This window comes from Xenopus laevis, chromosome 2L (genome assembly GCF_017654675.1).
Source record: "Xenopus laevis strain J_2021 chromosome 2L, Xenopus_laevis_v10.1, whole genome shotgun sequence".
Classification (NCBI taxonomy): Eukaryota; Metazoa; Chordata; class Amphibia; order Anura; family Pipidae; genus Xenopus; species Xenopus laevis.
The window spans coordinates 155,201,027-155,211,335 of NC_054373.1; the positions used below are offsets into that span (position 1 = coordinate 155,201,027).

Below are 10,309 nucleotides of genomic sequence, written 5' to 3' on the forward strand. Positions count from 1 at the left end.
TTTAACATGTAAGTCTCTGCCACCCTTATTTTAGTTATTAGTTGGTTATTTCTATGACTTTCATTGGCTTTGTCTTGCCTTTCCTCATCACTTTCATGTTCTTAGTAGCACCCAATGAGATGACATAGGCTATTGAGTGTATAACCCACTAGGGCAGTGCAAGTAAATGCATTTACACAAGTGTCTCTAGGGGTTGGACTTCCCACGCTCTGATGTTTTTAAATGATTGGATCCCTTCCTAATTCCTAGTCTGAGCCAAATCTTAATACTAATTAAACCCATGTCTCAGACAGGCACCTGTTAGTTTGGGAACCAAATTCCTTATTCCTCTTTTCAGCCCTACACTCTGACCTTTGGCAAGATCCAAGCTATGGCCTCCCTCCCCATCTCTTCCATACAACACTTACTATGCATACATCAATACAATCCCTGCTATGTTACAATATAGACACCAAGGTGTTGTGCTGTTATCAAATAGCTCAGTGGTACTTACGTGCAGCCATGTTGCCTTTGCAGGATGCAGAAGTCATACCTAAAGAGAAGAAGAAAAAGAAGACTTTGTTTAGGAAGATATTCCAGTCTGATAAGGAGATTAAAACAGAAGTGAAAGAGACACCGATGAGACAAGATGAGATTCTTCCAGGTACATTATTTCAGCTGTTCGCTCTATTTATCCTGAGTCACCGCTTGGTTTCATATCGGGGTGATTCATTGATTTTCTTTGACTTTACAGAGTGTCCTAAACCAGAACCTGAGCTGAAGGAACCAAATTGGCCAAAGGAGCTTCTTATAGACTCCGATACTGATTCTGATTGTGTTTCAGGGGTCTCTTGGAGTGTAAGTGCATTTTACTCATTGGATACAAAGACTTTAATATCAATCTAAAATATGTGAAAATATCATAATGTATTATTATTTTTGCCACAACATTTTTATTATCATTACAGGAATCTATAGGCAGTTTGCTTGACCTCGCTGGGAATACTTGGTTATCCGATGAAGAAGAAGAAGCCAAAGCATCACCAGGTACACTATTTAAAACTGACTTATAACCATTTCTGTGTTTAGGACTGTTTGCTGACAAGATATGTAGTCAGTAATACAAAATCCATGTTTGCAGGGGGATTATCTAACATTTTTTTTGGTCTTTTAGAAGATCCCGTGTCAGAAACGACGGAAACAGACAGGACAGAAAGAAAAGAGAGCTCAGACAACAACACTGAGAGTAACCTCGTTCATACTTTCAGAGTAAGTCCAGCCATAATAATGACTACCTTCATGCCAGTTTCTGATCTTTCACCTTTCCTTCCAAACCATATTTCATACTTATGAACGTTATCTTTTCCAGGATTCCAGAGAGACTTCACTTGAAGTGATAGACTTGAGCTCTGGATTTTCAGAAGAAGCTGGAATTGAATCACCAGGTACAGTATTTATAATGTATCTAAACCAAGTGTCTGTTTTATGGCTCTCTGAGGACAATATCTCTAGTTGCCCCCACCATGTGTGGATCATAGAACATTTCTTTTGTGCTTTGCAGAATGTCCAGTATCAATGACGCCAGAAGAAATTGTCTCGGCTATGTCCGTAGGTGCTGGAAATATCCTGCCTTTGCAGGAGGTTCATTCAATAGAAACTTCAGACACCTTGAAAGATGAACCAAGTGCGGGTGTAATGAATATTATATTTGTCCGAGAAGCCAAGGAACCTGCAGTTTGTCCCAAGCCACAAATCTCTGAGAAACACCCTAGAATTTTCCTTGGAAGACGTGTCCCACTGGTGGACGAAAGGAATGGGGTAGAGGGCTCAAAGTTTGCCCAGATTTATGCAAGGACCAAGCCACTTCAACCTCCCCCTATTGAAATGGATGATTCCATACCACCCATAATGGATACAATGGGTCAAAGACTCAAGATACCTCAAGGTACAGTATTGGGGAGTCACTGACTAAATAGGGAAATCACCTCCAAAACCCCTGTGATTGTGATGGACCTCAACGTTTGCACAAACTCTTATCTTGCAAGGTCTAGGCCAGGGGATAAAGCCAGTGTACAGCCATTATCTAATTCTGTTCTTTTTTTACAGTAAATCTCAAGCAAGCCAGCTCATTAGAATGTTCTCTGCCAGACTTGAATTACATGAATATGCAGAAATGGAGTTCTGAGATGAGCGGGGTATCTTGTGTTTTATCTTCCAATGTAAGTATATGCCCCTTAGTCTCAGGTCTTCCTGTAACCATAGAACTGATAGAGATTTTCAACTCATTGGGACTCATTTATCAACACTGGGCAAAATTGCCCATGGGCAGTTACCTATAGCAACCAATCAGTGATTAGCTTTTTAAAGCCAGCTGCAGGTAGAACAGTGAAAGCAGCAATGTGATTGGTTGCCATGGGTTATTGCCCATGGTCAAATTTGCCCGGTGTTGATAAATGTCCCCCACTGTGCTTCTTAAGAGAATACATAGGAATATATAAACCACTACATGGAATGAGCAGTCTAAATATTAATGGTCTTATTTTCTTCTTGAAGGAGTCAGACTTGCAAGTTGGACAGATACACCAGGATCCCCCTGAAATGGCTCAAATACTGTAAGTTAATGTGGAATGCATCAGTACAAATAAAATATGAGCACCCGTTGCCTTTACCAGGTTTGATATTCTTATTTATTCTTCTCTAGTGACCAGCAGAGCCCTAGTGTTCCTGTTAAGGACTATAAGAAGTGTAAATGGCTTGGCAGTGGGAGTTTTGGAAATGTAAGTACCTGCCCGGCCCGAGTGATATTCACCAATTTATAAAAGAATTCATGGGGAGTAAAGGAACTTTTTGTTGTTCCAGGTATTTCTTGCAAAGCACGTAGGAACGGGGACAATGGTCGCAGTGAAAGCCATGAAGAAGGACAGTGTTCATGAGAGAAACATGATGTCATGGTCAGTAAGCATAACAGAAACCATATTCCTATTAATACCATCCCACCTTCTCTCTCATTAGTGAAGCTGCTTTTGCTCTTTTGTTTTCTGACTGCTTTTGGTGCTGTTATATTTCAGCCTGAAAACAGAGATATCCACTCTAGAACTTGCGCAGAAGGAGAAGACCCCTTTCCTAGTCTGGCTATTCTCAGCGTTCCAGACAGAGCATCACGTGCTTATAGCTATGGAATTTGCTAGTGGAGGCACCTTGGCATCACATGTGAGAGCTGGCCTACTTCCACTGGAAAGAAGTAGGTAAGTATCACTAGACTTTTATAGTTTTGCTGGATCACCAAAACCAGGCCATAGATATCTGGATAGATGGAGGCAGTTCTTTCCATTATTGTTATTATGGTTGATTCAAATAGCAGAGAATAAGTTTGTTCCCCTTCTTCTGGCCCGTGACCCACACCCTTGTTTCTCGATACTGATGTGAGTTTATCTCTGCAGATTTTACGGCGCCTGCATTGTACTCGGGGTGCAATTCTTGCACAACAACAACATCATCCACCGGTAAGTACTAAAGGCTCGTAGATTTGGGATCAGGAAGAATTATTATAATTACAATGATCTCTCTATATTAAATTAACTATATATGTATTCTTATTGCAGAGATTTGAAGCCAGAAAATATCCTGATTGATGGAACTGGATATGCCAAACTGGCAGATTTTGGGCTCAGCATAGCAGGTAAGATTTCCCGGTCCAGTTATATTTGCCCTCTGATTCTTCAGCCAATATTGATAAGTGATAATCACTGATCAATACAATACAAATAGCCATTAGCCAGATCAACTGTGATGTTTCCCGTCTAATCGAATTCCTCTTTGCTTGTGTTCCAGTGCATCATCCCAATGAAAAAATAAGGGGCCGTGCTGGAACTCGGTGCTTCCTAGCTCCAGAAATGCACATGAATAATGTCTATAACAGATGTGCGGACTGGTGGGCTGTAGGTGTGACCATGTTCGAAATGCTGGTTGGAAAGGTAGGAATCTGTCATGTATAGGGATCATTTAAAGAACACTGGAGATGGCCTCAAAGAAGAGTCACATCAAACTGGCTCTTGTATTGCTGACTAGAAGCGGAAGTTAGACTGAGGGCAGTCTTAAGTGGAGAAAGGGGGTAATTAGGGTTATCACCTGTTCAAGTTTTGACCTGGACAGCTCCATTTTCAGAAGGACTGCCCTGGTCTAAACTGCCTACTTGGTTTTCCAAATTAAGAAAACCAGGCAGGATTTCCCTATATCGGCACAGCATCGCCCCTGCAACACCATCGCTCCACCCTCCAGGCAACAATACCCCACCCCCGATGGCACAACCAATCTCCCCATGACATCACCTCCTGCCCCCCCTCATTTGGGAAGGGAAACGGGGAAAGGTGGCAACTCTAGGGGTGATATATCTAGGGGTTGAGAGAATGAGGCTCATGGATTAATGAGACCTTAGCCCTCCAAGATGTTTACTGCACACATTACTGATAATATTGTAACTGATACACTATAGTCACATCTGTTAGAAGCTTTACAGGGCTGAGTTTACTATAGTACCAAATTAAAACGTATTATATCATATATCAAGTCTAATGATACTATGGTTTTGAGTTCCTAAACATGTCCCTGTCTATTTTCCCAGTTGCCGTTTAACGGAATAACCAATCAGGACTTAATAGAAGAGATTATCAAAGCATGCCCAGTATATCCACCAGACTTGGATATGGCAGCCAAAACACTGTTACAGGGAGTAAGTATTCAGAGTAATATCTATAGAAATAAATCTACGGTTTGGTTATAGGAAGATATGCGCCAAACTTTAACAGTTAATATACTTGTTTTAATAACTGCTAAACTCACCTATCACATGTATCTCTTCTTCTTCTTTGTGTAGCTCTTGACTAAAAATGTTTTATTCCGCCTTGGAGGAAACGTATACGACATGAAAACGATACAGCAGCAATGTTTCTTTAAGGTATGTTCCTGTAGACATCTTGCAGGGCACGTATATGGGCATCAGTGTAAATTCTATTGGCCATAATACAAATGCTTGGTTCCACGCTAACCTATTATAATCACCAGTTACAGGAGCCTTAGGGCCTCATATTATGATTATACGATGCCCTTAGGTTTATTCGCATGGGAATGATCTTATAGTAGGGGATTGATAATGTACAACTAATAATAAAGTGATTCATTTCTACCTCCTGTTCTGCAGACCATAGACTGGGAGGCTCTTGCCAAGAAGCAAGTAGAGGCCCCGTTCATTCCCAAGCCCAGTCTGGCATTTTTCACAGCAGAAGAAGAATTGGTTTTAACATCGACGTACAGTAAAGAGCCCATTTCAGAGGAAATCCAAGGCCAATTTCAGGAATTATTTAAACCTGCAAAGTAAAGATGAGAAATGAAGACACCCAAACAAAAGGCTTCACTAAACAATCAAGCCGTGGATAAAAAGGAGAACCATGGGACTGTACAACTTATGGTAAGTGATTATTATGTGACCTGTCTGGTTGTATTAGAAGATATCAATATTAAGATTAGTTCCTATTGTATAAGCTCTCCGGCTGTAGCATTATCTAGAGGAGAGAGGGCTAAGGATAATTACTATAGGGTACTTACCTGCCAGCAATATCATTGCCTAGGGAAGTCTAGGGGATCAGATTAGTTACAGGGGGAGGAGGTTGGGGCACAGGGGAACATCATTATCATACTTCCTAATTGTAATTCCTTTCCCTTTGTGTAGAAAGCAGCCAAGATCCAATGTAGCTTCCAGGAACTGAACTGCAGTCCTGCTCCAACTTCTACCATTGAGGAACACTAAAACATCAGAACTACCAGGGCAGCCATTGGGGGGTGGGTTAGGGGGTGAGTAGGGGCCCCAGTCTTTGCTGGGGCCCTGAAAACAAAAAACTGTGCCCCAGGAATTTCCTGGGCCCCAGTTGGTTCCCAATGGTTGCCCTGCCCACAGTCACCAATGAACCTATCTGAAAAGAATTTAGAGGATCCCTGCAACTTATTTATTTATATATATATTTGTTTATTTGTATATATTTATAGTGTTCACATAGTAAATAAAAATCTTTGTTTCTACTGGTACAATTTTCTAGTGGTTCTTTCAATGTGCCATGAGTTTTTATCACCATCAACTATAAGACAAGATTGGCCAGTGAGGTAACTAAATAGGGGCACCATCTCTCCCTACTATACCTGCTATCCCACAGTCATACTCCCTTCCCAGAGACTATTATCCACTGTTACTATAGGCACCATCTCTCTCTATTATACCTGCTATCCCACAGTCACACTCCCTTCCCAGAGACTATTATCCACTGTTACTATAGACACCATCTCTCCCTACTATACCTGCTATCCCACAGTCACACTCCCTTCCCAGAGACTATTATCCACTGTTACTATAGACACCATCTCTCCCTACTATACCTGCTATCCCACAGTCACACTCCCTTCCCAGAAACTATTATCCCACTGTTACTATAGGCACCATCTCTCCCTACTATACCTGCTATCCCACAGTCACATTCCCTTCCCAGAGACTATTATCCACTGTTACTATAGACACCATCTCTCCCTGCTATACCTGCTATCCCACAGTCACACTCCCTTCCCAGAGACTATTATCCCACTGTTACTATAGACACCATCTCTCCCTACTATACCTGCTATCCCACAGTCACACTCCCTTCCTAGAGACTATTATCCACTGTTACTATAGACACCATCTCTCCCTACTATACCTGCTATCCCACAGTCACACTCCCTTCCCAGAAACTATTATCCCACTGTTACTATAGGCACCATCTCTCCCTACTATACCTGCTATCCCACAGTCACACTCCCTTCCCAGAGACTATTATCCGACGTTACTATAGGCACCATCTCTCCCTACTATACCTGCTATCCCACAATCACACTCCCTTCCCAGAGACTATTATCCCACTGTTACTATAGACACCATCTCTCCCTACTATACCTGCTATCCCACAGTCACACTCCCTTCCCAGAGACTATTATCCGACGTTACTATAGGCACCATCTCTCCCTACTATACCTGCTATCCCACAGTCACACTCAGGCCCGGACTGACAATCTGTCTGTTCGGGCATTTGCCCGAAGGGCCGCTGTACATTTTATACAAGTGGGCCGCTCCGGAGCTATTATAAACGATCCAAATTATAAACGTCCTTGCAATGAATCCAGAGGGCTCTAGGACCGCTCCTCGATCCAATCTCCCGGCTCCGCCCCTCCCACTCCTCTCTCTTCTTGAGCCGCTGCTGCAGTGCAGGGTGGGGGCGGGGGTTAGGGCTACGATTTGTCTTTGATTGTTCCAGGACGTGACTCCCCCAACACTCCTAGCAGCCCCCGAGAGAGAGCACTCCCTTGACTCGCTGCCGGGAATGGTAATATTGCCAGATCAGGCTCCCCAGCCTGTGTAATTACCTTACACCACTCGCAGCTTCCTGGGCCTCTGGCACCTGTTTCCATGGCAACGCAGGATGCCGGTGCAGCGCGAATACTCCTCCCCGGGTCGCCTCATGGTTCTGCTTTCCCTGCTCCTGCCAGAGGATGGGATGGGGCCATGGGGGAGAGCGCTGCAGCGCGCGTGTGTGTTTGTGAGTGAGAGAGAGTGCTGCAAGCTCCAGTTCAACTCTCTGTTCCACTCTCAGTGCAGATTCTGGGAGACAGGGTGCAGGGAGTTGTAGTTTGTCATGACTTGTCTGCAGCAAGAGGAGCTCAGGACAGGGAGAGATCTCCCATTCCTCAAGTGCAGACAAATGGAACATTAAAGGGAAATTAATCTTTGCAATTGGTCATTAAGTGGGGCATTGGCAGCACATGGGTCTCAGAAACAAAGTCTCGTGATGAGCTGATGTAGTTGTAACCATAGCAACCAACAGATGGGCACTGACATCTCATCTCATCATTTGCTGCTGCCTGAATCTGCAGGGAAAGAAGTGTAAGCTTAGAGGGTTACTGGACAGTTGGAATATTTGCCCTTGGGGAAAGATGATGGGGCAGTTTATGTGCAGCCTTTGCCCAGGTATAAACAAAAGTGGATCATGGACAGAATTTTGGGTGGAGGAGTCTGGGTGCCCACTTAGTGACAGGAGTCAGCTTGGATTCCCAGCAACAGTGGAGGTGGTTGTGTGCCATGACCTGGATGAATAAAAATCTTCATAGACATTCAAAGGAATCATTTCCCAAACTGCCCAATACTACATAGTGTTACATAGAAACATCTCTGCACCTGGACTCCATATACTGCACACTGGCAACCCCCCACCTGTGATCTCACCAGCCATCAGCACCCTCAGGCATCCATTGCCCCAAACTGTCAGTGGGGCCCCAATGTCCTCTAAACTACTGATTGTGCCCATCTTGTCATGGACGTGTAATAGAACTGCAATCATGAATGTCACCCCATGAGTCTGTCTGTCTTGCAGAGACCGTTTCTTTCTGTTAATTCTGTTACCAAAATTGTATTGTATGTGACTATAAATGATTGGTACCTCCCTCCTACCAATAGGTATAAATACAAATATACAGAGAAGGAATTTTCTGGGCACAAAATAAGCTATACCCTCATACTGTACTGTCTAAGGGAATCAATATGGCACCTCCCTCCCACCATATACCTTTCTCATAATATACTCACATCCAAACTTTGCTACTTGTATATCCTGCACATCTACATTTATAAATTCCAATTCCTATATCCAATATATGAGTGGATGAGTACAAGACCATTGCGTGTTAACATGTGGGCTGCTTTGATTTTTTTTGCCCGGGCTGCTTTTTACCCCCAGTCCGGCCCTGATAGGTGCAACATGTTTACTGACATTCCCAACTGTGCAGCTTTTTTTTTTGATGCTCAGCCCTTTGCCCCAGGCTGCCCCTTAAATGTCTCCTTCTCAGGTTGGCCTGTTACAGTCTCCCAGAATTATATAATGTGCAGGCAAATAGAGATGAGAAGACTGGAAATACAGACAGGGTGCAAGTTTGCATGTGGAGGAAAGCTTGGGAGGCCACCTGTGTCAGTCACAAATTTCTTTGGGACAACATACATGAAACTCATCCGGGCTTGTAAAATGTACAAGAATTTTTCAATTGGTTTTAATTTTTTTTTTATTTATAGTTTTTGCCTTCTTCTTCTGTCTTTCCAGCTTTCATATGGGGGACACTGACCTCATCTAAAAAACAAATGTTCTATAAGGCTTATTATTGCTCTGTTTAAGCTTTCCATAGATGCAAAGATTTGATCGTACAAATCTCCATTTCGTCAGATTTTTGAGCCGTGTGTGGAGTGTCCTGACATTTTTCGAGAGATGGCGATCGGTCGTTCAGTTGATCGGACAGGTTAGAAAATTTGTGTCGGCTACTGCCAAACTGACAATATCAGTGGGAGACTGTCACCAGCTTTGTCGGACATAACTTTCATACGATTGCTGTCAGTGGCAGAACATCGCCTGATCTGTTCTTTTACTAATTTATTTGATCTGAATGGTTAGTGGCAGGTAGGGATGCCACCTTGTTAAAAAAAAAATTACCGGCCATGGTGGGGGCGGCGGAAAATAAAGGGGCGGAGCGTGATGGATAAAGGGGTGGAGCGGATGAGGGGTGCCGCAAAAGGGGCTGAGCCATTGGGGAGTAGCGTCACAAAAGGGGCGGGCCATGTGGAGTAGCGTCACAAAAGGGGCGGGCCACCGCCTGAAGCGGACGAAAATGTAAGTTTTCATCGGCGGGCAGGGGATTTTGTAAATGGTATTACTAATTACCAGCAGCTACATTGCTGGTAAATTTGTAATACCGGCCCCGGCAGGTGTTTTACCGGCTAGGCAACCCTAGTGGCAGGTCAGGAGATCGAACGATCATCTTCCGATATGAAGTTAAACCTGCACGTCTATGGCCAGTTTAGGCATTTTATTCAGGCCCTCTCCTATTCATATTATAGTCTCTTATTCAAGAGCATGGTTGCTAGGGTACTTTGGACCCTAGCAGTGGCATAACTACCAGGGGAGTGCAGTTTGCACCAGGGCCTGTCCCCCCTCGGGGCCCGTTGGAGATTGCGATGCGGTAAGTAAACCGTGCGTCTAGAGGAATGGTGGGGGGCCCGGTTGCACATTTGCCGCCCAGGCCCAGAAGATTTTAGATACGTTACTGGACCCTGAAATTGCTAATTGGAGAGCTGCTGAACAAAAAGCTAAATAACTCAAAAAAAATCAAAAAAAGAAGCACAATTGCAAATTGTCTTCAGAATATCACTCTCTACGTCATACTGAAAGTTCATTTAAAGCTGAACAACCCTTTAATAGTGAATTTAGCCTGTTAC

At 43.5% G+C, this 10,309-nt stretch overlaps 1 protein-coding gene across 2 annotated transcripts; it reads left to right on the forward strand.

Annotated features, from left to right (window-relative positions):
* Positions 1–4,509: 4,509 nt before the first annotated feature.
* LOC121399662 (serine/threonine-protein kinase akt-1-like) lies at positions 4,510–6,113 on the forward strand. 2 transcript variants are annotated; one of them, XR_005965247.1, is made up of 4 exons: positions 4,510–4,708; positions 4,853–4,933; positions 5,177–5,443; positions 5,705–6,113. XR_005965247.1 is itself a non-coding variant. In XM_041581197.1 (3 exons), exons 1-3 carry the CDS (start codon positions 4,682–4,684, stop codon positions 5,351–5,353), a joined length of 285 nt encoding a protein of 94 aa, XP_041437131.1. In that variant the 5' UTR covers positions 4,510–4,681; the 3' UTR covers positions 5,354–5,581. The 2 variants fall into 2 exon arrangements, 1 of the variants encoding a protein (XP_041437131.1); XM_041581197.1 differs by lacking the exon at positions 5,705–6,113 and having other exon boundaries at positions 5,177–5,581.
* Positions 6,114–10,309: the final 4,196 nt, after the last annotated feature.

Excerpts from the sequence above, each read along its gene's own strand:
- LOC121399662 (XM_041581197.1), top strand. The coding sequence starts at position 4,682 with ATGGCAGCCAAAACACTGTTACAGGGA. Across the intron at positions 4,709-4,852 it reads CCAAAACACTGTTACAGGGA|CTCTTGACTAAAAATGTTTT; the intron begins GTAAGTATTCAG and ends TTCTTTGTGTAG. Across the intron at positions 4,934-5,176 it reads AGCAGCAATGTTTCTTTAAG|ACCATAGACTGGGAGGCTCT; the intron begins GTATGTTCCTGT and ends CCTGTTCTGCAG.